This window comes from Sparus aurata, chromosome 4 (assembly GCF_900880675.1).
Source record: "Sparus aurata chromosome 4, fSpaAur1.1, whole genome shotgun sequence".
Classification (NCBI taxonomy): Eukaryota; Metazoa; Chordata; class Actinopteri; order Spariformes; family Sparidae; genus Sparus; species Sparus aurata.
This window is the reverse complement of record NC_044190.1, coordinates 25,168,077-25,193,299: the sequence shown is the minus strand read 5'-3', so window position 1 is coordinate 25,193,299 and position 25,223 is coordinate 25,168,077. Positions and strand designations below refer to the sequence as shown.

Sequence of the window (25,223 nt, the reverse complement as noted above, 5' to 3'; positions counted from 1 at the left end):
GTCTGATGGAATTAAAGAGTAGGCTCGGTCCCTCTTTCCATGCAATAACTACTCACGGCATCAGCAGCCCAACCACACAGGGCAAATGTGTAGACGATAGCATGCATTTCATCAAGCACATCAATACCGTGCTCTCATTTCTATTCATCCGCTCCTGTGCGGCGGCGAGAAAAATGTTTTGTGAGATGATCACTGAGATGAACGAGTGGGATCAGAGGAAACTGGATGACAAAGGCAAACAGACGTTATATATTTTTTTTTATTTATTTATTTTTTTCAAAATCGTTGAAAGCGTCATTAGATATAATATCAAGTCACAGAGACGGTTTCAGTTAAATGATGAGATTTATTTACCTAACCGCAAGACAGAGAGCGTCAACTACAAGAACAGAGGTTTGTGCAAATGCAGGCTTGCATATTAGCATATCTTAAGACCCAAAGGAATGACTGCACAGCACAGCTTAACAATAAAAGTAAGCATGCAATAAATCCCTTTCTTCCTTTAGAAGAAATCAAATATTTACTAATGGTACACGGGTTGCTCTTTACCCACGCAGCCGGCATTTACACCAGTTGCATATTAGGGTTATGGGCTGTAAACCTTGTTTGGATAAACGGAGGGTAGAGAAGAGTGTGCATGTGTGGGAAGTCTTATAAACGTCCGTGTGGTGTAAGACCTATGACTCGTTAATTTTGTCTCACATTGGTGAGAGGATAGATAAGGGGGAAATGAGCAGCTCAGTGGATTCTTTTTAATCCGCAGTGCACGATGTCCAAATGAGCTGTGGTCTCGATGTCTCCAGCGTGTCAGCTCACTGCTGTTTGCACAACTGGGGGCACAGATGATGGTTTCCCATTAAAGACATGAATGCAGTTTTTTCAATAAGATGTCTAAAGCGATGACAGCAGCTTGGGTTTCAGCTAGCTCTTGCACACACAAGAATGTTCTGTAAAATCTCCACTCGATACTACATTCATCATTTCGCACATGACCGATTGCAGTGAAACGTGTCACTTAAAAAAAAGATAAGGAATAATAGAATATCTTTCAAAAAAGACGTTTGAAGAGTTATTTGTTCGGGACAAATCTGACGAGGCATTAAATGCTCATGTATCACAGTTGAACCATTTCCATAAGTCATCTAATACATTTTATAATTCCCAGAAGAGCATGAAACATTCGCTTGGCCCATTGTATTGATGTTTACACATAGAAAACATTTATACTGTATTACTTAAGAACTTCATACAATACTAACTTGTGAAAATGTATGTATGGAAAACCATTTGACCCTGAAGCGCTCATAACCTGAGGCGAAGCAGCGATGATGTGATCCAGGTAATAGGCGGGCAAAGAGTGAATTGCCAAGTACCTGGAGGCATGAATCACCATGAGTCCTGATGCCCTTTAAGATATTAATACGTGAGCTGGTTTGCCCTCAAGGAGCAGAAATATTGGTTGATATCCTCACATTATTATCTCATTTAGTCTGAATAGGTAGCCCATAATGATTTATGTGAAAGCACAAAGCTCTGGGCTCATAGATAGAGGCTTTCAAGAGTGCTTCACATTTCTATTTGTATTATGTTACTGAATGTAAAACCAAAAGAAATATTCATCATACAGAAACTATAAGGGTTATTAATAAACAGCCTGTAACATCAAATGCTGTTTTTTCAGGCAGAGTATTTTCCTTATTTTGACATCCATAGAGTGCCGCAGGAATGAGTCCTAAAATCCGGAAACAAGTTTGCGTTTTTGCACTTGATCCAACCCTCTCTTAAAGAAGCTTAAAGCATAAAGAAGTCATATTATGCTAAGTTTATGGTTCATATTTTTATTTGGGGGTTCTAGTGGCCGTGGTACAGTCATATATATATTTTATAATAAATATATAGAAATACATATTTATATAACAACTGTTACATAGTGATGCAAATAAGTCACGGAAGTAAAGGCTCGACTACAAGCCAGGCATTTTAGGCAGTGAAGGAGCAGCGGGTTTTTTTTTGCGGGAGAGAGTTGCTCCCTTTGGTGTGGACTTGTGGACGCGACACAAAAAAGCATTATCTGAAAGTGACATTATGTAACTTTTTTTTACCTCAAAACAACTGCTTCAGAATCATGTTGATGGTACAGTGTCTTGTAACAGGGTGAATGGTGTCTCTGTCACTTGTTTCTGCACTACGTGACTTCAGTGAGAGGGAAGGATCACAGCGTCACATACATGTTTACGTCAACATACTAGTTTTCAACACATAACACTGTTATGACGTAATGAGTTTTGTTTGTAGTTAGCACCTACATTACATCTGATAAACTGTTCCAGACCTGGGAATTGTGTTCACGACAGTGGCGTTGCACTCTGAAGTTGTGGGGGGTGCCAAATCATACAAAATGCCAATTTTGGCTTTAAATAGCCCCCAGCTGAATTCTACAGCATTCATCTTTCTTAAAAACAGCGTTCTCTTTACAGGCCGACTTCAGTTGCAAACTATTCTAACTCAGTAGTGTCGTAAGAAGATTAGAGGGGGGTAACGTTGAGGTCATCTGACAGTGATGTAGTTCATTTAAAGCCGAGCGCAAACCTGCCTTTAGTCCCATCGCCTTTTTGTTGAGGGAACCAGGAAGATACTAATTTAGGCTACAAATAAACGTCATCCCCGCACCACTCTATTCCCTCCCTGCTGTAAAGCAGTCACATTGAGCCGGGCTTCAGTTGTGAGACTCTCGAGGATCATTTACATTCAAGGAACTCAGTGTGGCTCCAAATCTAGGCCTGCTGAATCAATAGGCCTCATCCTGTGATCCATAGTGAGTGAAGTATCCTCAATAGTTGTGGTCTTCAAAGGAGTTCAGGGAGCAGCCAACAGCAGAGTGAACTGTTTTTAGGTGCATTCATGAAAAGTCAATAGTGTGTATCTGGGGAGGGCTGGTGAAGCTCTAGAGGACAAATCAAAGTCAGATTAATATTTGTAGCCTGGGGGTGGATGTGCGTACGTTACAATATCTGCAAAGACTAGATATCCTTCCATAGCATGTAATGGCAAGGACAGCTTGTTTGTCAGCCATGTGAATTAGTCACCATTCAGAGTCGCTCAGAGCACAAATACAGCGTATAAGATAAACACAAAACCGCTTAGCAAATACACAAAGTATAGAGTCATTATTAGAAGAGGCCAGAATTAATTAACAATCAGGCCAAACCAAAAGACATCAGTGTTTGAAATGTATTGTTGACAATGTGGTTTTAAAACTGTGGAGTATTTATGTCGCTGCTAAGGGCAATAGTGTTAGAGCTTTATTCATATAGTTTCACACAAAAATCAGCAATTCAAACATTAACTTGTTATTTGCTTAGACGAGTCCGTTTCAGTTAGAAGTCGTGCCTCAACCTCTGTCGCATCAACACTTTTTTTCTTTGGGAAAACATTGAGGCCAGCACATGACACAGCTTTTTCTGGCTTTGCTGTGAAAGCTATGACAACGATCTGACACAGAACCCCCCGATGTACGAGAAAGTGAAGGTTAAAGCTTTTTTTTTTTTTTTTTTTTTTTTTTTAAACATATCAAAGCTCAATAGAACAGCAGGAAAATAGTAAACGGCGATCCTTCAGGCAGGAGTGATTTGAAAAACGAAAAGATTCACAGAGCAGTTTGTTCAGGTATTAAGCCAACTATTCAAACTAATTTCATGGTGAGAAACGTTTTAATAGTCAAAGGAAATTTGGTGAATTTTTAATGTTTTAATATTCTGATTGAAACCAATTCCAGTGTGAATTAAATCATTTCAGTGCGGGTTTTTATGAACATTACCGTGTGTCTCCCCGCACTCACTGTGATAGGCTTTGTACTTTCAGCCGTGTACTCAAGAGTTAAATTACTCATGAAACATTGAGTGGAATTATATTTCATATAAAAAAGCAGCAGAAAAAGGAAAAATAAATAAACAAGCTGCAGAAACATGAAGGATGCTACCTGCTCGACAACCTGTTCAGGGGATGACAACAATAACCAACGATTCAGGGGAGAGGATGCACCTTACATGAAGCGTAATTTTGCACACTTTATACTGCTGCCAGCTCACAAAAGACCAAATAACACGGTGCAATCACTCATCTTCTCTTGGAGAAAAATGTAATTTGGGTTTTGTTCACGGCTAACCTCAAAGAGGGCAGCTGTGTGTAACATTGTGTTGCTGCACGGCAACCCAAACTCGTCTCCTCCTTCAACCTGATGACCTGACTGTATTTTCTGTCTTGCTTTGACTCCCTGATGTAGCTGTAAAAAGCACAGAAAGAGCTCGAGCTGTAGCGGATATCGCAGAAGTTAAGTCACTTGCAGCTTCACAGATGCACGAGGTGAACAGGGTCTGGAAGTGGTGACACATCAGATATAACAAACGTTTTTCCACTGCTGCTGTTTTCTCACCTGGCTTTAAGAGGGCCTAATTACTGAAGGTTCAGCTCGTTATTGTTATTCGGCTAATCATTTTAGACAGAATACACTAACCCGTCAACCTGCACCTGCCAACTGCCAAACATACTCAGCACTGTTTGCTTTTGCATTTATCTGGGTAGAGCTGGTGTCATTCATAGTTCATGCTGGTGCACTTTTAAATTTAAGAAAAAAGATCATAATAGATCATTTATATTGTGCTAGCAAATTCAGAATTAGTGTTTTACCACTAATCTGTTCCATTGTCTGGCGTTAATGGACATAATCCAAAATAAGGCCAATCTTGCAGCCAGACAGACTTAAGTATATGATTGAAGGTCTGAATGCAGCGTCTCTTCTTCTACTGATTCATCTATAATATCTGAATTTAGTTTTATTCAAGTTGAGTAATCTAATTTCGATTGCAACATACTGTACACTGAGCAGTACATCTTTGAAAATGATGTGACGAGGAAAACATTAATGTAAAAGGTGCTGAATTTCATGATCAGTGAGGAATAATAAGCGTGCGTCCGATCGTTGAGATCAGCACTGAGGGATTGGCTTTCATGCATAAAAACTATGGGGAAAAAAACAATCCGCCTGGACTCATGATGCTGAAACAGCTGGATGGTCAATTTGCACACCCAGGGAGAAATGCTGTATCCACACTGAGCAGAGAAAATAAAAAAAACCCACAGTCTCTGTCGCACCCTTCTTGTGTAAACACTTTGATAGCGGTGGGGAAGGGAAATAAATGGGTAACATCACATTTAGAAAGATTTTCTCTTCAGTCCTTTGTCCAAAATCACAAGGCATGCGTCCTTTCTCTCTCTCAGTTTGCCGGACTGGTGCTGCGGTCAAAGCTCGGTCCCAGGAGACAGGCAGGTGCTTATTCTGTTGGGGTGGTAGCGACCGGGGTGAGGATGGGGGTCAGTGATTCCCTCAAAGGACACATAGGGGAGATGGCCTTGTGGCTGTAGTACTCGACAACTTGCTTGGGCACCTCCGCCAGAACACATTTGGCCAGCGCCGCAGGGGAAGCCTGCAAAAGAGACAGAGCACAGCTGGAGGTGTCAAAACAATTGTTAAAGATTGTTTTATTCCGAGATACACAACATTTTCCAGCGGAGCTTTTAAGTGTTTTTCCTGATCAGGAGTCTGTGGGTGGTGTTCGAAATTATTTCTTTGTTTCAGACAAGTTAAAAGAGATATGTCAGTGTCAGACATTATTTTAAACTATTCTGCTCACGACACGAAAAAAAAGTCTCTTCATCCTTGATCCCAAGAGCGTCATGAAAATGAATAGTAGGATTTGAAGTGTTTTAAACAGTGCAGGTTTTTTTGTTAGACAAGCGTCTTGATAAAGTTTGTTGTTAAACCATATTTCAAAACTATTTTCAAAGGCATTTAACTTATTACATGAGGGCATCATTTAATTCAAATGTGTAGGCCTGTGCAATCGAGATTACTTTGAATTTATGTGCCCCATTACTTAGTGGAGAAGGAGGGATGACCAGTACTGTTTCAAAATGTATTCTCTCATTTAATGTTTTCATTATCATGTTGGAACGCAGTGAGCAATGCATCAGTCCTAAATCTCCCACAGGTGAATTCACTTTACAGCATGTCCTTCAACTATATGGAATCTAAGCAATTCTGGAGAAAGATGGTTGAGACTGTTGAGTCTCATTTCCTGGTTGCTCGTTAAATACTGGTACTTTAGGTTGGTGTATGATTTGTTGTTTGTATTCAGCCTGGGTATACCTGGGAATGAGACTCAACAATCAGCTCTCTCTCCAGAATCACCAAGAATTTGTTACAGCACTTGAAAAGGGAAAGAAAGAGTCAATACACTAGACACTCAATGATGAAACTTAATAGCAAAATTTGTTCGACTCTCCCTGCATGGTCAAAGCTCTTGTCTTTCATAAAAGACAGACATAAAATAGTAAAAAATAGATAAATAAGATGCTGCTGAAAGTAGTGGCGGGGGGGGGGGGTTGTGCAATAAAGGGTAACATTAAAGTGTGTTCACAGGTCTTGGGGATTATTGCTACACATGCAGTAGTACTGCAAGACCTGTTAACACACTTTAATGTGTACAATTGTTGGAGTTAACCTGTAACTGGTTTAAGATCTGGTGACTGGAGATGAGTCACATCATTTTGATACAAGCTCCAACTAGCTATCAGCTTGTTACCTGTATGCAAGCATCAGCATTTGTTACGTATCTGCATTCATGTATTTAATTATGTTTGCCTTTAATCCACCCATACCTAGAAAGTGTACAACAATGTGACAACACATTTGGGAAATGTTTCTGTTCAGAATATGAGACATATAGTCAGTATATTCGTGCAGCTGAAATGTTGCTGATTGCATGTAGCTACATTTAGATTACATTCTTGTTTTGAAGAAATTTCTGGAGCTCCTCCAGTTCATGATGCCCATCTGTAGCACTGGCGAAGCCAGCAAGAGCCTCCTGCTCTTTTAAATAACAAGGAGGGGGACGTTACATAAAAAAATGTAATGTCCATGAGCATCACTAGCGCAGCAGTAGGAGTGGGGTTGGAGAGAAAACTGACAGTAAAGATTCACAGAGAGAGAAATTAACTGACCGTTTTGAAGTCTCTGAAGGGCACGAACTGCACAATGTCCCTGAGGACGGGTTCACCCTTCGGTGATCGTAGGACTCCATCATCTCCATCCAAAATCTGCATGTCTGTGAAGTCTGCATTGCCCACGCCGACAATGATTATGGAGAGAGGCTGGTAGGAGGCTCGTACAATGGCTTCACGTGTGTCTGCCATGTCTGTCACCACGCCATCCGTGAGGATGAGCAGGATGTGGTATCTCTGGAAGAACATTAGAGCTTTCAGTGTGAATCAATCCATTTTTTTGTTGACCCATTTTAACATTGGCAACGTGCAGTTGTAAGCAAGGACACCTCTCAGTGGGTATTTATGTCTGATTAGTCTTTTCATGCTGTGTTGAATAATTTTACAGCCTCCACTGAGAAGATAAGTTTATGCGTGTCTGCCACTTAGTTAAGGTGTGACATGGAAAACAAGAGCAGATAAGAAAGTGTGTATTAAAAACAAAAGATAAAGTGACACAATCAAAAAAGTGTGCAAGAGCATATGTGTGAAATTACTTTCATGTGTCTACTGAACAGGATAATATGAATAGTACAGTACAAGAATATTAACATGGCACAATATACTTAATCATTTCTGATGGTTCCCATGAGAAGTGTTTAGCTTGTCGATAGCAAGACTATTAAATGTTTTACTGAATGTCACGAGTATGTGCATTTCTTTTGCATGCCCTGAAAACCGAATTGTTTACTGCAGCTCATTTACTGATCAAATAAGGGCTGACATTGTGGATATAATAATTACATGAAGGTCAGCGATTACAGGAGTTTAATGGTTCATAATATAATGTCCATGTAGCCGGTGGGTAATTTAAGATCGTAAATAGATGAAAGACAAGTGTTTTTACTCCCAAAGTGATGTGAAGGAAAGATAAGCAGCATCGTAACGTATTATTCACATTTTAACTGTAACTCATATGTTAATTTCTAGCCAAAAAAGGTCTTGATATTGAACTTTTTCCAAAAAATAAACCACTAATAGAGCACTTTATGGTTTCAATCCATTATTTAAGGAACACTCATTTGTTCGACAATGGGCTTTTTAGCGCTGTAGGGCATCATTACCATAAACAGTGAGGTGAACCAGAGGCTGCTCACTCTGGGAACTCAGTGGGATGCACAACAACAAACCCAGTATTACATCCACATATTTTTTTTAATGGTGTATAAAGGGACACTCACAGAAGCATCTTTGATGTTGCCGTCGCCTGCTGCCAGCTTGGCTATTCTGTTAATGATGGGAGAGACATTGGTTGGGCCATACAACTGGATCTTTGGAAGGCAGTTCTGGTATGCTTCAACCACTCCTTGGATCTCTGAACAAAGGGAGCACAGCAGCATGAAACATCAGTATCGTTATCTACACTTAAGTGTCTGTCAGCCTAAAGGCACAATCAGAGAAATCATACACTGCAGTATAACAAAGAATTGTAAGTGGCTTTCCCCGTTTTTCTGCCTCACACAAGTAAAAGAGGATAAATCCACAGATGTTCATTTTAGTATCATCAACATAGAGATGCACTTTTCGTGGTAGCTGGTGCACAGGCCTTTCCATACCTTCACATTCATCATCCTCTGGGTTAAAATTAATGGCAAAGTCGTGAGACACCTGTGGATGGTGAAGGAGAAAGAGAAAATTGTTAAACACTGCTAAAATGAATGGCAACGGGCTCTATAATTATTTCCCTAATGTATCATAAATGGCTCCAGTTCTGGAACCTGAACTTTCTACTAGTATTGCTGTAAATTCTGTGAAGAAGTTACTTTTGACATCGATTGAGTACCGCAGGAATCATTCAAAAAACTTGGAAACTTCCAGTTCCCTCGTCTCAGAGTCAGTGGTTTTTTTGAATGGGTTTTTGATTAAATGCCTGAAATAATATCTGTGGTTAACACAAGTTTAACAGATTGAAGTTTTATTCTACAACACAAAATACATCAGTTAATGCCCAACATTTGAAGGAAAGTGTTGACATGGAGACTCATCTAATCACTTGTCCATCTTCACAGGGCGACTTTAGCTGCAAACTATTCAAACTCTTACTTTACAACTTGTGGATTGATCAATTTAAAGTGAAGTGTGAGCTCAGCACTGACTTAATTTAGAGTTATATGGACACTTACAACACTTGTAGCTTTGTGTTTTGTTAAATAAGAATATTTATTAAGTGTTATCAAGGGAGAATGACCATTCTTGTGGTACTACCAACTTATAAAAAGTAACAGTAATTATGAGGTTATTGAGGTAAAAATGATCATGAAGAATATGGGTTTAATAAGTGTATTTTAATGATATATAAAGAGCCAATATGTTACTAGCTACAGTAATAAGCAACTGCATAATAGTTAATGTATGTTTGTCTAATATGAATTGTTTCAGATATATTTATAGTAGTGATTAAATTATATTAAAAAAAATAATAATAAAAGGCAGGGTAAGTATGTGCTAATACAATGTTCATTGAAATCAGGAACTAATAGCAATGATGAGTTAACAGTATTGCGTTTTTGCATAATTAAGCTAATGTTGTGTAAGATGGATTAGAAATGAAGACAATCAGTACTACTGGATAAACGTTGCTCACTTGTATGTACAGGTGAGTTTGTTTTGTTATGTGATGTACTGGTTGTTGTATACTACATTGTGCTTGTATTAATATCCTCCTTTATCTGGTCTATTCTCGCCATCCAAATGTCAGATTGAATTTGTTCAACTCAAAGCTGTTCTAACTGGCAAAGATGAAATCCTCTTCTTCGTACCTCCTCTCAAAAGAAACCACAAGTTTTTTTTTTCCACAAGCAGCCAGATCAGTGACAACTGACTTCTCTCCAGCTGGCTACTTTTTAAAAAGTCATTTTTGTCTCTAATGTGATTAACAGCTTGAAGTCAGTGACTGTAAAGATATATATGAGGAGCCAGAGACAAATCAGTCACATAGACCACCATTAAGACTTAGCTTTAGCCCACTAGGGATCTTGTTTTGTATCTCATTTAACGGGCCTGTCTCACAGCAGACCTTTTGACATGACATAGCAGGAAATCGACAGGCATGACTAATAACATTAATAATGGCTGTCTTCCATTTAGGTGTTGCAATTGTATGGCTTTTGTTTATATGCAGGCTGGTTCACTGACAAGGCAAGTATTGGTAATGTTATTAGTTACACCTCTGCTGTTGCTGCTACTGTATGACAGTCAGTCATTCAATATTACAGTCTTATCTTTAAGCTTTGCCGGTTTGCCCAAGTGCATAAAAAATATCTTTTGGGGTGAACACCAGTGCGAAACAAACATCCTTCCAATAAAGGTTTTAAAGTTCCCTGAGAACATATTGCCTCATTAATCTTCTTACAAAGAGCAAATGGGTAAAAACAAAACGTTCTGCTAAAGTCTGAGGTCAGTTTTGGTTGCAGTTCTTGGTTTTGTTTAAGAAAATGTCCAATTTGTCGTACTAAGTGATCCTTTATCTGATTGGGTTTGTTTGTGTTTGTGCTAATTAGAATCTATGAATATGGCTCTGAAATATCTTTAGCTTATCTTTGCTGTGTATTGATAAATCCATGACGTTGTCCAGGGTGCTGAACTACCAGACGGACTTGTAATTGAACCTGTGTCAGATTCATGACCAATATGACAGTTAGGCACGTGGAACAGCGAGAGTATCATATAGACTCACTGGGACCGAGTATTCCCAGGACATTCTTATAAAGTTTCTCTGATCATTAAGTGGTGTCTGTGCGGCTGAAAGTACACCTCTGATTCGGCTTCGAACACAGATTATGTCAGTGATTAAAACAGTTTTCTAGTAGAAAAATATACAACATATGTCATATATTAATAATGATTAGCAGATAACCAACTGTTAAGGCAGTTGACTCAGTGAAAGAAATTGCTTAAAATTTGCATCTCTTCTACAGATATAGGTATAACTATAAGTTTAAGGTAATGGGAAGTACAAATGGGCTCAGGTCTGGGCCATCTCCCTGTCAAAAATTAACAAAATCACTGACTGATCAAACCAAACCCAAACTGTCCTGATTAGTTAAGATCTGGTCGTAGTCAGGACCTGCCTGTGAAATCAAATTTGGTTCACTGATATCAGGTCATGTTGAGCTGAAATGCTTCTTGTGTGTTATTAAGTTCTCACCTGGAGTTCACAAAGACATAACTTAATAACTGGGTGTAGGGTTCTGTGGGATGAAATTTGTGGGAACTGCTTTTGACTGTTAGATTAATCAAGGAACATCTCTACACTCACATTTGGAGACACATGCATGTTTACCAATTGCATGAATATTAATATAACTTAATATTCTCACATGCTTTCAGAAAGCCAACAACCAACATCAGTCCACTTGGAGGCAAACAAGCAGAGTGAGACTGTGAGACTAGCTTTGACTGGTGTTAAAGTAGTCATGAAGACACCATATTCAGTGCAATGCAATGTGAGGCTTCTCATGTGATCCTTAGCTGGTCAATGAACGTCATGGGACTAAATTTATATTCATTTCGTAATCACTCTTAGTATGGATAACACATAATTAAGGACACAGGAGTGCATAACAGCACATCCTGAAAAAAAAGGCCAGGTCCATGAAACTTGAGCACTGTGAGTTCATAGATGCAATTCATGATTAGTCTAATGACTTAATTAGCATCCTTATGCACCACCAAGCACAATGTGGCAGCAGCAGGCAGTAAAATAAATGTGAATCCTGCGAGGCAGTCACTGTCACGGTGATATTAGATATTAATAGTTTGTATTTACTGAGTCACAACTCTTAGTATGATTGGCACGATGATTGTCGGTACTTCACATCGGCACATATAGCACAGGGCAATTTTTACATTAAACATAGACAGTTCTGGTTTGATTAATTATCAAACGTCATAGTGATTCAACTGTGCGTGTGTGTTTGTGTGAGCGCAGTGTAACTCTTCCCATGTCAGACGTCTCCCCAGGGCTCCATTCAGAATCACTGAAGGCTTCTGGTTTCTGCTTAAACTGCTCTGAAACTCAGGAATTCTTATGTAAATCCAGGATCAACTCTACAGGGGCTTTTGTGTCATCAGAGCATGTTATTTCCTCCAGACAAGTTGATATTTCAAGACAAGGGGCTCATGAATATAAATAAACTTGGTGATTAGTTTTAAAATATGAAATTTTGACAGATTGTGTCATATAATAGGTGACTGAAATCAACTTGCTCACTGTGAAGTCCCCGGTGGTGTAAAATACCAGGATCTGATAGGAGCACATGAATATACAGTACGCATAATATTGTTCAAGCAGAGCGGAGATAGGAACCGAGATACTCACCTCATAATTTGGAGGGATTCTGGCACCAAACCCGAGGGCTGAAAATCTTTTGTCGCTGAAACGATAAGCAAATTAATCAGTCGTATAGAGTTACTACAGTTTAACCTGGGATGTAGCATGTGACAGGGATCTGAAAATATTGGCCGCTTATCCATCTGTTCTCGTTTCCAAGGGCAAAACCCTCTCTTGTTTGCATTTCATAAATGTTAAAAGCTTGAATTACAATTTGAAATCCATCCCATGGCCCCTGCAGCCAGTGCTTTGCACCTGTTCAAAGAACTTCCCACAGTCTTTATTCTTTTCCATTTCTCAGGGCAACGTTTAGATGAGCAGATCTTACAGTAAGAGGCTCTGCTATGCTCCCTCTTAAGGGCCAGGGTGCACAGCTTGGGATAAATAACAAAGACCAAGGCTGTTTTATTTGTGCATCTCAATTATGAGCAGGACAGACCTGTTTGTAGAGAGACCATTAAGGTAAACTAAGACCTTAGCCCACACCTTCACACCGGTCGACCACAAGAAATGTGATGTTTTAGGTATACACAGGAAACGGTGTATGTGCAGATACACTGGACAGGGAGGATCAACACACGCTTACTTGATGGCTCAATAATATGCAGTAGTTGTGTGGTGGTACTAGCAGTAAAATGCTTACAAACCAGCCCCAACACACATCAAAAATATAAACAAAAAATATATACAACTCCAGTTGTAATATAAATAACTGGCTGATATAATAATGATATAATTGGCTGAGGTGAGTCCCAGTGAAATAAAATGGGAAAGCTACAGGTGTACAGAGGGGCTCGGGCTATTCGAGCTATTTAAAAAGGCATGCTACACACTTGCAGCCTAGCCAGGATGCAGGTAGTCTAATTGAAGGGTGACTACTACTGGTCACTCAGCTGGGTTGTTCATAGCCCAAACACAATTTCACTCAACTTAGAAAGAATGGAACAGCAAATAAATCTCAATGGGGCTTAAACAGACTAGAGTTTCTGGCTATGTGGATTCAGTATGCAGTGTTTCATGGACATAATCAGAATGAATCCCTCCCGGATGCCTTCCCCAGCCATCTACAGCTACAGTATAGAACATGTTCATCTATGATTTAACCAATCATAAAGTGCAATCTGAAAAATAAATGCTCTACAAAAAGCCATTCAAGTCCATCAATTGAACATTAAAGTGTGATAACAGGAATAAGTATAAAGCCTTTTGTGGCTCCAGAGGAAGCTGAGGGTAATCTGATATTATTGTGGGTAATGTAGGCAGCAGGTCTGGAAAAAACATTCCGCTGGTCTGAGATTGCACTCCTAAACCGCTGTTGGACTCATTATGTATAGTTTACAAACAAAAGACCAAAATCAATAAGGCAGAACCAGAGATATGATTTTTTTTTATTCCATGCATTCTTCCTTTTCAAAACATGGTGCCTAGACTACCCATAATGCAACTTAGCCACTGAGTTGGTGGAGTTACCCTTTAATGCACATAACAAAACAAAGCTTTTTGTATGACTTACAGCAGCTGTCTTTGTTCTGACAGTCGTCTATCCATCTCTTCTTTTACTTATCTTATGTCCGTGTTTAATGAAAGACAAGAGCTTCTACCACGCAGGGAGAGTCAACAAAATATGCTAATTAGTTTCATTATTGAGTGTTTAGTATACTGTCTCTTTTTCTTTCCCTTTATGGAAGTGTTGTAACAAATTCTTGGTGACAACTCTGTGTGGTCAGGCCAAACTGTATACTAAGTTCAGATAACACTTATGTGGTTTTCACCATTAAGGACAAGCACACATCAAATCAGTGTCTGTTTGCCTTCAGACAGTTTCTGTCAGTGCCTCCCTTATAAGAATATTAATGCCGTCATGACTGACAAAACAACCACAATCGCAAATCACATCTGCAGCTCAACAGAATCTCTGTTTGGGGCACAAATATTCCAAATGATCAGTTAAAACCGTGGACATGTGGCGAGTGTGCTCTGAATTGTGCGGGCGGAAGTTTACTGTGTTATTTTTAAGTGCTGATTTATTTGCTGTGTTGACAAGTGTTGATTGGAGAGTTGTTTGTCCGCTCACAGAGCTAATATGGCTTTGAGGCAGCTTTTCAGAAGCTATCAGAAGTGTTTAATTAACTCTGATGGGTGTGGACTTTTATAAACACTGGCAGAGTGATGGTTTTTAACACATTCTGAATGAGCATAAGACTTTGATCCGTGAACTTACTTTGGCAAGTTTCAGTTGTTCTTCAACAGTAATTAATAGTATTGGTAATTCATGTTGTCGTACAAAAAAAAATACACCAACATTGAAACAGATAGCAAAAAAAAAATATATATATATATATATATATATATATCTTTTTTTAGATTAATGTGTCTTTTACTTTAACCAAGCAGTATTATATTTACAGTGGCTGCAAATGGTAACAGCAACAGCCTGCAGGCTTTGGAGAATTTGAGCTCAGTTAAAAAGACATCACTGAATATGGTACACGGCCCATTTTGAGTGCATATTTGGTTACCATCATTATCCCCTGTTCCAAGGGGGGGAAAAAAGATGAGCATGTGAATGAGTCCAACGTCTATTCTCTGTAATGCTCCCTCTCCACATGCCCTGGCTAATGGGCTGTACGGGATCCAGATATAAACACACTCCAGTAACAATATTCCAAAGAAATTTGCGGATTTCTGGTTCTACAACTCAGACAACATCATGAAAAGATGTCTCGGCTCGAAATGCACCCTCAACATCGACATGTTCCCTCTTTTTTATCAGTTCTCATAAAAAATCATTCCAATTCACAGAATAAAGGTCGAACACCCACAATGAGACCTTTCAAACACACTGAGGCATGTTATGTGGATGCAGAATAATAGTCTTTGGTATTATGGTTTTTACCAGCTTTACCAATGCGACTGTGAATGGAAACATTTTAATTGGGATGGATTTATTCATGCTGAGGCAATTTTGAGTCTGAGATGTACTGTATTCGTGTTATTGTTAACAAGGCCGATACACAGCCCTCATTATCTTGACCTCCGTGCACTTTCAATACTTTCACAGATTTGCCCTTGGAGCCTTAATGAATTGATTTCTATGCACAATTTTCTAATTTCTTAACGCCTCATTTCCACTCGGTGTGGTGTTTTGTCTGTAATTATGGATGTACGCACCAAGTGCTCCACGAAAGGAAATGCAGTTCTTCATGGATGGATAGAAATGTCACTGCTAACATGTTTTTAAAAATACACATTGAGCCACACACATAATAGGCCATCAAATGTTTCACTTTCAATAAAAATAAACAATTTTAAATTTGCCAAAAAAGTATTCATTTTTCAACACACTCCAGGAATACTCCAGACGGCGGGGGAAAAAACCCAAGGAGGAGTTTAGCAAACACATTGGGGATCACAGAGGTTCTTATAAAATGAACAGACTTCAGGCTGACTTGCATACAGAGATGTTCCAACTCCATGGTCAAGATATGACAATAGCACCTTCAGTCCAGACAAAAGTACAGAGCCAACTGCTGGCAAGCCATTTTTCATCCTATGACTTTAGCCGCGAGGTGCACGGTGGTCCTCGTTTTCTCACTTTTTGTCTGCACACGTGAGGAGCCACGGGGAGATGTGCCCGGTATAACAGCCCTCTCAGCAAGGTAAACGAGCCTCTGCCCACACAGAAAAAGGCTAATCACTCCAGCTCCATAATGCACTCCTCTGCAAAATCCCACATCACCTATATTCACTAAAGGCTAAAAGGTTTGCTTGCCCACGTTTTACACCTCAATAACAATTCCAACTTGAGAGGGAGAGGCTGCCTACACTTCACTTCACCGCTCACCCAGAGGCATGTTTCCATGTATGATGCCCTGGTGTACATATGTAAACACGACAAAATGATAGAAGCTACAAGGCTGAGCTGCTAATTTCCAGGCTGGTTTTTTCAGTGTCTCCCGTGCTATCTCTTGCTATGCTATAATTAGCCAGACAGTGCTCCCCTGATATTCAATAGGAGGATCTGCATAAATCACGAGTCAGAGTGTTAATCCTCATCTGGCTTAGTTTCCACAGATGAGAGGGTCTTTCTCGGAAACATATCATATTATAAATAATTCTCAATTAACAAAGAAAGTACCTGCAAGTCTACCTGAAATAACTAACAGTTGTTTGCGCATTTGTACATTGTTTAACAGTTGTTCTCAGTAATTTAACAAGCAGAAAATGCGTGCGACTGAAGCCAGTATTCACGTGTACAGTAACAGAGACCGTATATAACTTCACTCAGATGGGTTCGGCGTCTCACGATTCCTCAAGCAGGCTTTAATGTCACACCTCCTCTGTCTTTACATCAGCCTGTACGCCACACTGTTATTTCTCCAGCCATAAATGCCTCCCACTTCTTTGTGAAGTGCCTGCTTTCCTGGTGTTAGCCCCTGTCTCCCTGTGTGTGCGTTCGGCTGTAGTTCAGGGTAATGAGCCTGTGCCAGCTAAGAAGGAGAACCGGTAGCCGCAACAGATGCTGAGAGGAAACTGCATCATAGCGTTATCCACAGGAGAAAGCACATGCAGCCACCACTGTGAGCACAGAGACATGGAAAACAGTTGGCCTCACAAACACCACAGGCTTTATGCAAGAATGTCACAGTGATTCCTAACCTAAAGACATGCATTTCTTATATATACAGATACTGTTACTGTGGATGTGTTTTCCTTTACTAGACAGTGAAGGTAGTCACACCATTAGAAAACATGGGGATAGATTGGGAAATGTAATAAATGCAACGCTCATACTATATGTGTGTTAAAGCTGCAGTAGGCATACATTGTGCAAACCTAAGCGAAACCTTATGCCCTCTCTCTGCCACCTCGACCCAACCCGCTAAGCCCCCGATCACATCAAACCCACAAGTTCAAATGACAGCAGGGAGAGTCGAGTCGATTGCCCGGCAAAACGTCACAGCTTTTAGATCCCGCTTTCCCCCGCATAAGCCTCACTAACCTCACCCCGGTCCCTCTCACAGTGACTCGTCTCCTCCAAGACGCTCCCTCCAGTGCTTCGCTGCCCCAGGGCAGGGCGCCCCAGGATCCAGGCAGCTGCAGCACCATCTAACAGCGGGGCATGAGGCTCATACACCACGAATATACACACACACACACAAGCCTCAGAAGTTATTCCCCACTGTTTGTCATCACGCTTCTTTGTCACTCATTAATACGAGTGGCATGGCATCAAACATAATGAGCCCGGAGACGCGTGGGGAGCCGGGACGTGCTAAAAGACAGGTTTTTCTACAACCCTGATTCCACAGAAGTTGGAACACTGACTGACATTTAATCAATTGAAAACAGTACCAACTAAAAACACCTCACCTCAGCCTCCTCTAGAGTGGCTGTTAAAAACGTAAAAGTCCATCTCTGGAGTCAGTGTTTGGTTTGTCTCCTCTGAGGGGGAATACAGTGCACTGGACAGTGGGAGAAAACTGATGTGTTTATGAGCATTAAAGCATGTAAACCTATTCTAGAAATAACTGAAACTATGAACCTGAAAATTAGCATGATATGTCTCCACCAATTTACTACAGGAAATATTTCTTAGCCTGTCCAAAACCAAAAATCATAATATGTTCCATTTGTAGTTTGTAGAGTTATTTTCTCATCCAAGCCTTTATGCTAGAATGGGTCAGAAATAAAGTAAATTGCTTAAAAATCTGTCTGTCACAAAACTGATGGATTTCAGCGATTTAAATGTCTGTGACTGACATAAAGGTCAAAATGTCATCTCTCTGACAGATCGTTGAAGGCTGGAAATAAATTAATGCGTTGAGAAAATGAAGGAACCATAAAGGAATGTGTATGGTGTCAGTGTCCGCGACTGACATCTCGAGCCCCAGATAAGTCTCATGCATAAGTAATGCCAGTAGAGGCCAAATTTGCTTGCTCTGATTTTGCTAGGTGCAAACAGCGTCTTGTGCATCACTTCACCCTGGGTTTGACACAGATTAGAACTGACTTGCCAACAAGAACTTGATGTGGACAATAAACAGGCTTGTGCTGCATGTAACCAGCTGCTTTTTTGGGGGGGACAATGCAAGGCTCGTAACTCGGCTGTTAGAAAGAATTTCCAAATGCAAACTACTTTTCAGTGAATAAATGAATCGAGGATGGAGGAGCTGGCGGTCAACAGTTCACCTCCATCAGCTCGCTCACAAAACTGGTGAGCAGAAATGTAATACCCCCGCATGATTGTCTCTGCCATTCAGTACGCCATGATTTCCATTACAATCCTTTTTGCTGTGGCTCAGATGGAGTGGCTAGTTACAGTGCGGACATCCCACCGAAATGGCATTCGAGAAGCACTCTGCAGCTCTATTTCACAACAGCGGAGAGCCTTTATTGAGAAACAAAAGATTGACAAACCTATCGTAGTCTTGACAGATCTCCCCCACCGCTATCAGAGCCTTCAGGTACTCATTGGGCTGGTAAGGGTTGATGTAGTGTAATGAGCAGCTGTTCCTTGGGTCTCCATTGGACGCTGTGAAGTCAATGGCAACCTGGCGGAGAGAAGTCACATGTCACAGAATCAATCAAGCCATTTTTTCCTTTCGCTACTTAACTTTCTGCAAAGACTTTTTATTTGGCTGTTTAGTCTGTGCGAGCGAGAATGCAGTATGCCTAATGGCAGTATAAATTATCTGATCAGAGGTAGGAATTTGCACTTTCTACACCCACATAGATTGAAGCAGTTACAGATCCCATACACTGTGGACCCAAGCAGCCAACTGTTTCAGGAGGATGACTGCCTCTACCAGCATTAACATTCACTGCTTCAGTAATCCAGCCAAAGATGGAGAGGAAGAACTAAAGAGGGCAGAGCAAAGGGCAAGAGTTGACGAAATTTGAATTTATTCCATGAAGCTGCCTACGACGAGAGAACAAGAACGGACAGAAAACGCCAACAGGGGATGTTATAAGGATAAAAAGACATTTGAAAACTGTCTATGGTGAAGAAGTTCTCATATAAAAGTACCAACACCACAGTGTAGAAGTTCTGCACTCACAATGTTAAGTAACTGTACTGCGAGGGACTTTAACTGGTCATGAAACAGACTCATTACTGATCTCTCCCTGACTATCAACAGGAAGATTAACTATTTCTGTGCTGAGGATGACTGGTCTCACAGCCAGAGGTTAGAAGCTGCTCTGTAGTCCAGTGATCGTCTTTTGCCCACAGGAGCTGCCAGAAACACCTAAAAATTAAAGAACCTTAAAGTAGCCGTCTGTAAAAGTATATTAATGTAAAGGAATTATCAAGAGCTGGTCAACTCACATAACACTGAAACGTTTATTGAAGCCCGATCGAGGAGAATAGGCAAAGGCATTACATGTGGCGACACTGTGTAGTGAAGACCACCTCCTGAACAGGAAGTATTTAACCCGTACCAGACCCACAAGACTTACTGAATGTCCCATGAGGTTAGTCTCAATATATGTAAGAATTCTAGTGGGTATTGGAATCTAAACAAGAAACTGTTTGCCTACATTATCACCTAGTCAGGTTGTGTGACCACATGTAACAGAATCTGGAGACTTTCTGTCTGTCTGAGCGTCTGAGGCCAAATGTAACATAATTTCTTTTGGCCTTGGTTGCTCTGGAGATTAACCTGCCGTTGTCAGTACAGCTTCTCCAACCATTCATCCTAAGGCGACTGATGTTGGATGTCAGCCAAGAGCGAGCCGAATAAACCAGAACTGGACCAAATCCGGGCCATAGTTCATTATTTTCTGGTGGGATGGATCTGGACCTGGGCCAGTTTTGGTGTTAATGGTTTGCTCCTGGCTGATATCTGGCCCTGGTATGTCCCGCTGGTGGCTCAGATCTGGCAAGCAGGAGTGGACATCATAAGTTTGTGGGCCAGATGAGGGTGTCTGGTACAATTCTGCTCTCTGGGAATTATGTTAACTAGCTCTGAAAGGGACGGGGTCATTTTGCCTTTAAAATTCCTTCACAATTAGTATAATCAGGACAAATACTTAAAGCTAGACAAAAGCTAGGGTTGGAGATCAATTAGTACAAGACTGCTACCCTTTATCATTGTCATAATGGATTGATCTGCTCATTAGAGTCGCCGTTTATTGTTTGTTTTCTAAAAAAAAAAAATCAGAAATAGTGAGAAATGCCTTCACAATTACCTAAAACCCATGATTTCATCGAACCAAAAGGAAAAAAACATTTTTAAACAAAAGATTAATTAAGATAATTAGAAGGGAAAATCCTCCCATCTGACAAGCTGAAAGCATGAAATGTTATGTAATTGTTTCCCTATACTATTTTCATTATGTTCTGTAAGAATCAATGCTTAAATTGTAAAGTAACTAGTAATTAAAACAATCTAATGTAGAAATAAAAACAACATTTCTGCATGAATTGTAGCATTGGAGAAGAAGTATAAAGTGGCATGACATTAGAATACTAAAGTAATGTACAAGCACCTCAAATCTGTACCGCAGCACTGTATTTGAGTAAATGTACTTAGTTACAGTTCCAACAATGGACACTGTGTAATGATTCACAATAAGACAATGTAACATTTGTTACATATTGCATGCTGATCAACCACCGATGAAAAGCTAGTGTTTTTAACTATTAGCAGTATGCTCCTAAATAAAATGCAGAGAACTACAGAGTATTCATTAATTCATAAAACGAGGACCGGCGCAGTTCAATGACAGTAAAGTGTCTCTAAACACAGACGGCTCAAATTACCGTAAAGTGAATCTGGCATCCTCCCATGATGTAATCTAAGAAGGAGTACACTCTGTGGAGCTGCGAGAAGAGAAAAAACAAAACAAAACAGAATATGTCTTGAAGGCAAAACCTAAGAAGGGGTGTTTGGGTGGGAGAGTGAGTATTCAACTATGGTGAAGCATCTGGTAATTAAAATGGAATTAGCTCAACAAATCTGTTGACTGGTCAGAGTAGGAAGATTTTTGATAAATCTTGTACAAGCAATGGAAAACAAAAAATACTGTTGGTGTAAGTAGATGTGAACTTCTGCACTGTACATCTACTGTAGATGTGCAGTGAAAAACAAACAAACAGGTATGTTTCTATGTACATTACATACATGCAAACAAGCATTGATTACCAAACTGTTTCATACAAAAAAAACGTGTAAATATAAAAGGCTGTTCATTCATATTTAATGATAGAATAATAACGTGAAACGCGACATATTTCTGCAGAGGAATCCCACCTTGAGGTCACTGAGGATGACAACTCCTGAATTCTTATAATTTCTCTTCTTCTGCTTGTACTTGGGATTCACACAGTCCCACGTCACCTTAAACATAGCACGGCGGGGAAAAGAACAGGAGCAACACTTGTGTCATTTTCAACATTCGATACATCTGAAGCGCAGCGACTTTTGTTTTCATCTGTGAAGGATTTCAGCAGAGTAGAACGAGAGGCATGTTGGAAAGGGATGAAACAGTTACACGGCTGTCTCTCCTCCGCTCCGCTCCGCCTCTCAGTTCACTGACCTTATTTCCACTGGAAATTTTCTGCATTTCCCTGAACGTGGCGTAGAACTCGCCGATGAAGTCGTGCTTCCCTCTGGAGTCATAATCCCACACTAGGCACTGAGGTACACACAGAGACACCACTGTTTATTGCTTTCTCTCTGTTTTCTCTCTTTGGTCATACATACAATATTCATTTTACTGATTTACCGCTCAAATTTTCAGTAATCTTCCTTCATTCTATTCACTTAAAATCCATACATACAGTCTATAACAGGATTTAAATGTGATACATTTTCATTATCTGGCACTGGTTTCTGTTTCCAGCTGTATCAAACTAGTTGGCCTCTGGTTTTTAATGGTGTTGATTTGCAGTTGCTAAAGACCCCATTACCTTGAGCTTCCGCTCCTCGTCGCAGCTGCACAGGGATATGAGAGACACTTTGAAGGGCTCCCACACAGGATTCAGGTTGTTTTTAATCACCTGTTAGAGTAAGAACACATTACATACTGGGCAAAGTGGCACAAGCAGCTGTAGCTGCAAATGAAGAGGAATTATGATTAATGTACCTCAGTTCTGTGCACAAGCTGTTCGGTCTCATCGTCATTGATTCGATATATTTCCAAAAATGGGTCTGACTTGCTGAAGAGATCCTGCAGAGAAACAGAAGATCAAAACTAGTGTCCCACTGACTCAGACAACTGATTGTTAGGAGAGATTAGAAAGTCTAATTAATGTTTTTTTTTTTTTCCTGGTGCAGACCAGTTGCCTGAGTAAGATGTTGGCATTTTACATTTTTGCAAATCACACTCAAACACCGTATCATTTCAACATTTCTACATACTTGCATTTCTACATTTGTAAGCCTGAAGCCAAGGGACTTCTTTGAGAGATTGAGGCAATTTGCAGCCAAAAACCTGGTATTTTTTAACAAGTTAGTGGGACATTTTCCAACCATGTGCGTCGCGACAGAACCAGGTAATCTTTTCCTGACCCAACCAAGTGTTTTTTTGTCCCAAGACCTAACCAGACAACAAGCACGGCGTTGTCACATTATAAAATGAAAAACTGGCCATAAAGAAACATAAAGTTGAAACATGAAGAAATGTAAAGTTTCCACATATGTGTGGTTTGCAGAATAACATATTTTGCCAACATTTGTTCAGGCGATTGAGTCGTCTGGTTAAGGAGGGAGAATTTTTCCATCTAAACTATTTAAACATTGTTTATTCAGGAAGTCTCACTGAGATCAAGATCTATCTAACAAGAGAGAAATGAGAACAAATGAAATACATACAGAACATTGAACAGTGCATCTATCACTGCGGGTTAGATTTAATTTGATCTACAGCTGATGAGTCAGATAATGTTTTCCAGTATTTGCCATGGGGCTCACAGGCAGAGTTATGGAAAAGCATCACCACACCATCACTGTTTCAATTATTTTAATATGTGTCTTGGGTTGTTCTATCTGGGCTTTTTATCATATTGGGGGGAGTTTTATGGGCCTCTCAAAAATATGTACCATAAACAGACATGAATAAATACATAAATAAATAATAGACTGATGAGAGATGGATAAAGAGAGACTACATGATTAGCAGCCCTGCCACGTCCTGCTGCTCTTCTGAACCATCGCTGTGTTTGCTGGTTCCACATTCAGCATCACCAGTTTTTGGTAAAGTCAGTTTTTCTTTTGCAAAACATATCATTAAGGTAAATAATAATCATCACATGGAAAAATGCAATCCATTTGTGATTAAAATAATGCCTATCTCTGGCATCCACATAACTCCAATCCTGGTTTGTTTGAGAGGAAATTTATGCTTTTACAAATGGCTGTTGACACTGCGTTATCGTCACTGATTGCAGAGGCAGAGGTAATTGTCACTGTGATTAAAGGTCAGGAGGAGCAGTCGTACAGTTTAGAGCAACGGCACAACATGGTGGCTCCTTTGGAGGAGATATCAGTGGAAGATTTAGGAATCGTGCAGCCTCCACCTCATTCTCCGATCATTACAATTTATTCACTCAATCACTTCTGACCTTTCTTGCATGGACATCCTGATAGACCTGCAGTTCTGGATTATCTATTATTGGTTTGTTCAATCGATATTAGAAGCTCACTAGAAGAGGAGTTAGACTTTTGTTAGCACTATTGCTTACCATGTGCAAAATGCATGCCAATAAGCCCAGCGCTGGTTCGTCATAGCGACGTCCGTTCAAATGAACTCATCTGTGGCTGTGTCCATTTACATCACCCGTGTTAGTGTTAGTAAACACCGTGCTAAATTGAAGACAAGCCCAAGATTTTGCATCCTTTACGGTTATTTGCGATAAATCATCCCCTGAGTCTGAAGTGCACGCTGAGAGCAGAGCAACACTGATTATTTAGGTCAATTGATTCTTCAGTGAGGAAAACAAATGATTACTGTGTGTGTGTGTGTGTGTGTGTGTGTGTGTGTGTGTGTGTGTGTGTGTGTGTGTGTGTGTGTGTGTGAGGGGGGTTTGTGTGGTGTCGGCGAGGGGGTTTGTGTACACTGAATGAGACAGTTAATTCTGCATTTCCCGCCACATTAGACAGATACATCTCCTGGGGGACCGGAGCAAAAACAAGCCGTAGCATCCTCTCTTTTGTTGTCATGGCAATCCATAGCCAGCGACGTTAGCAGCGCAGCTTGATCAGATGCGCACGTCAAAAATGGCTAACAATAGCAGTAATGTTAATCGTGACCAATAAATACAATGTACGCTATCTCATCGTTAATCGTCCCGTTCATCGACGACTGCGCTGCGGTCCTCTGATATCCTCAGCAGGTCGAGAGGTAATACGGCTGACAAGCAGCTAATAAGCAATTTGCTGCTTCAGTCATCATCTGTTGTTTGTGTGAGATAAATTGCTACACCCAAGTGGTCTGTCGCAGCCAATCTACATTGTTACGAAAAATGTGTTTATCGTACCTTATTGCTGATAAAACCAATTCGTCAAAAACCGACGCTTTGGGATGGCGGCCGACCCGTCCTACAATCCCAGAGTGTCACTTTCTGATGAGTTAGGACTGAGATAAAAAAAAAAGAAATATCTACTTTTCTAACAAATACCACCTTTAAAGAAAAGAAAACAAGCAACACTTTTTCATATTTTTATGTCAAAATGGACCCTTGAATCAAGAATGGATGCAGTGTTTTTGCGCCTGATAGCTGGTGGGTTTTGTCTTTACAGCCAGAGTTTACTGTTTCAGTTCACCAAACATCAAACAGACAAAGACA

The 25,223-nt window shown here is 40.2% G+C and overlaps 1 protein-coding gene across 2 annotated transcripts in view; it reads right to left on the bottom strand.

Annotated features, from left to right (window-relative positions):
• Positions 1 to 326: 326 nt before the first annotated feature.
• Positions 327 to 25,223, bottom strand: part of cpne7 (copine VII) — a 42,991-nt gene continuing 18,094 nt past the window's right edge. For both annotated transcript variants that reach the window (XM_030414654.1, XM_030414656.1), the window contains exons 7-17: positions 22,523 to 22,606; positions 22,347 to 22,436; positions 21,974 to 22,072; positions 21,688 to 21,774; positions 21,198 to 21,257; positions 18,851 to 18,984; positions 12,419 to 12,473; positions 8,655 to 8,706; positions 8,280 to 8,413; positions 7,060 to 7,296; positions 327 to 5,483 (exon numbers count right to left, since the gene is read on the bottom strand). In XM_030414654.1, the coding sequence (XP_030270514.1) occupies positions 5,331 to 5,483; positions 7,060 to 7,296; positions 8,280 to 8,413; positions 8,655 to 8,706; positions 12,419 to 12,473; positions 18,851 to 18,984; positions 21,198 to 21,257; positions 21,688 to 21,774; positions 21,974 to 22,072; positions 22,347 to 22,436; positions 22,523 to 22,606 (1,185 nt within the window). In that variant the 3' untranslated portion in view covers positions 327 to 5,330. The remainder of the gene's footprint in view (positions 5,484 to 7,059; positions 7,297 to 8,279; positions 8,414 to 8,654; positions 8,707 to 12,418; positions 12,474 to 18,850; positions 18,985 to 21,197; positions 21,258 to 21,687; positions 21,775 to 21,973; positions 22,073 to 22,346; positions 22,437 to 22,522; positions 22,607 to 25,223) is intronic.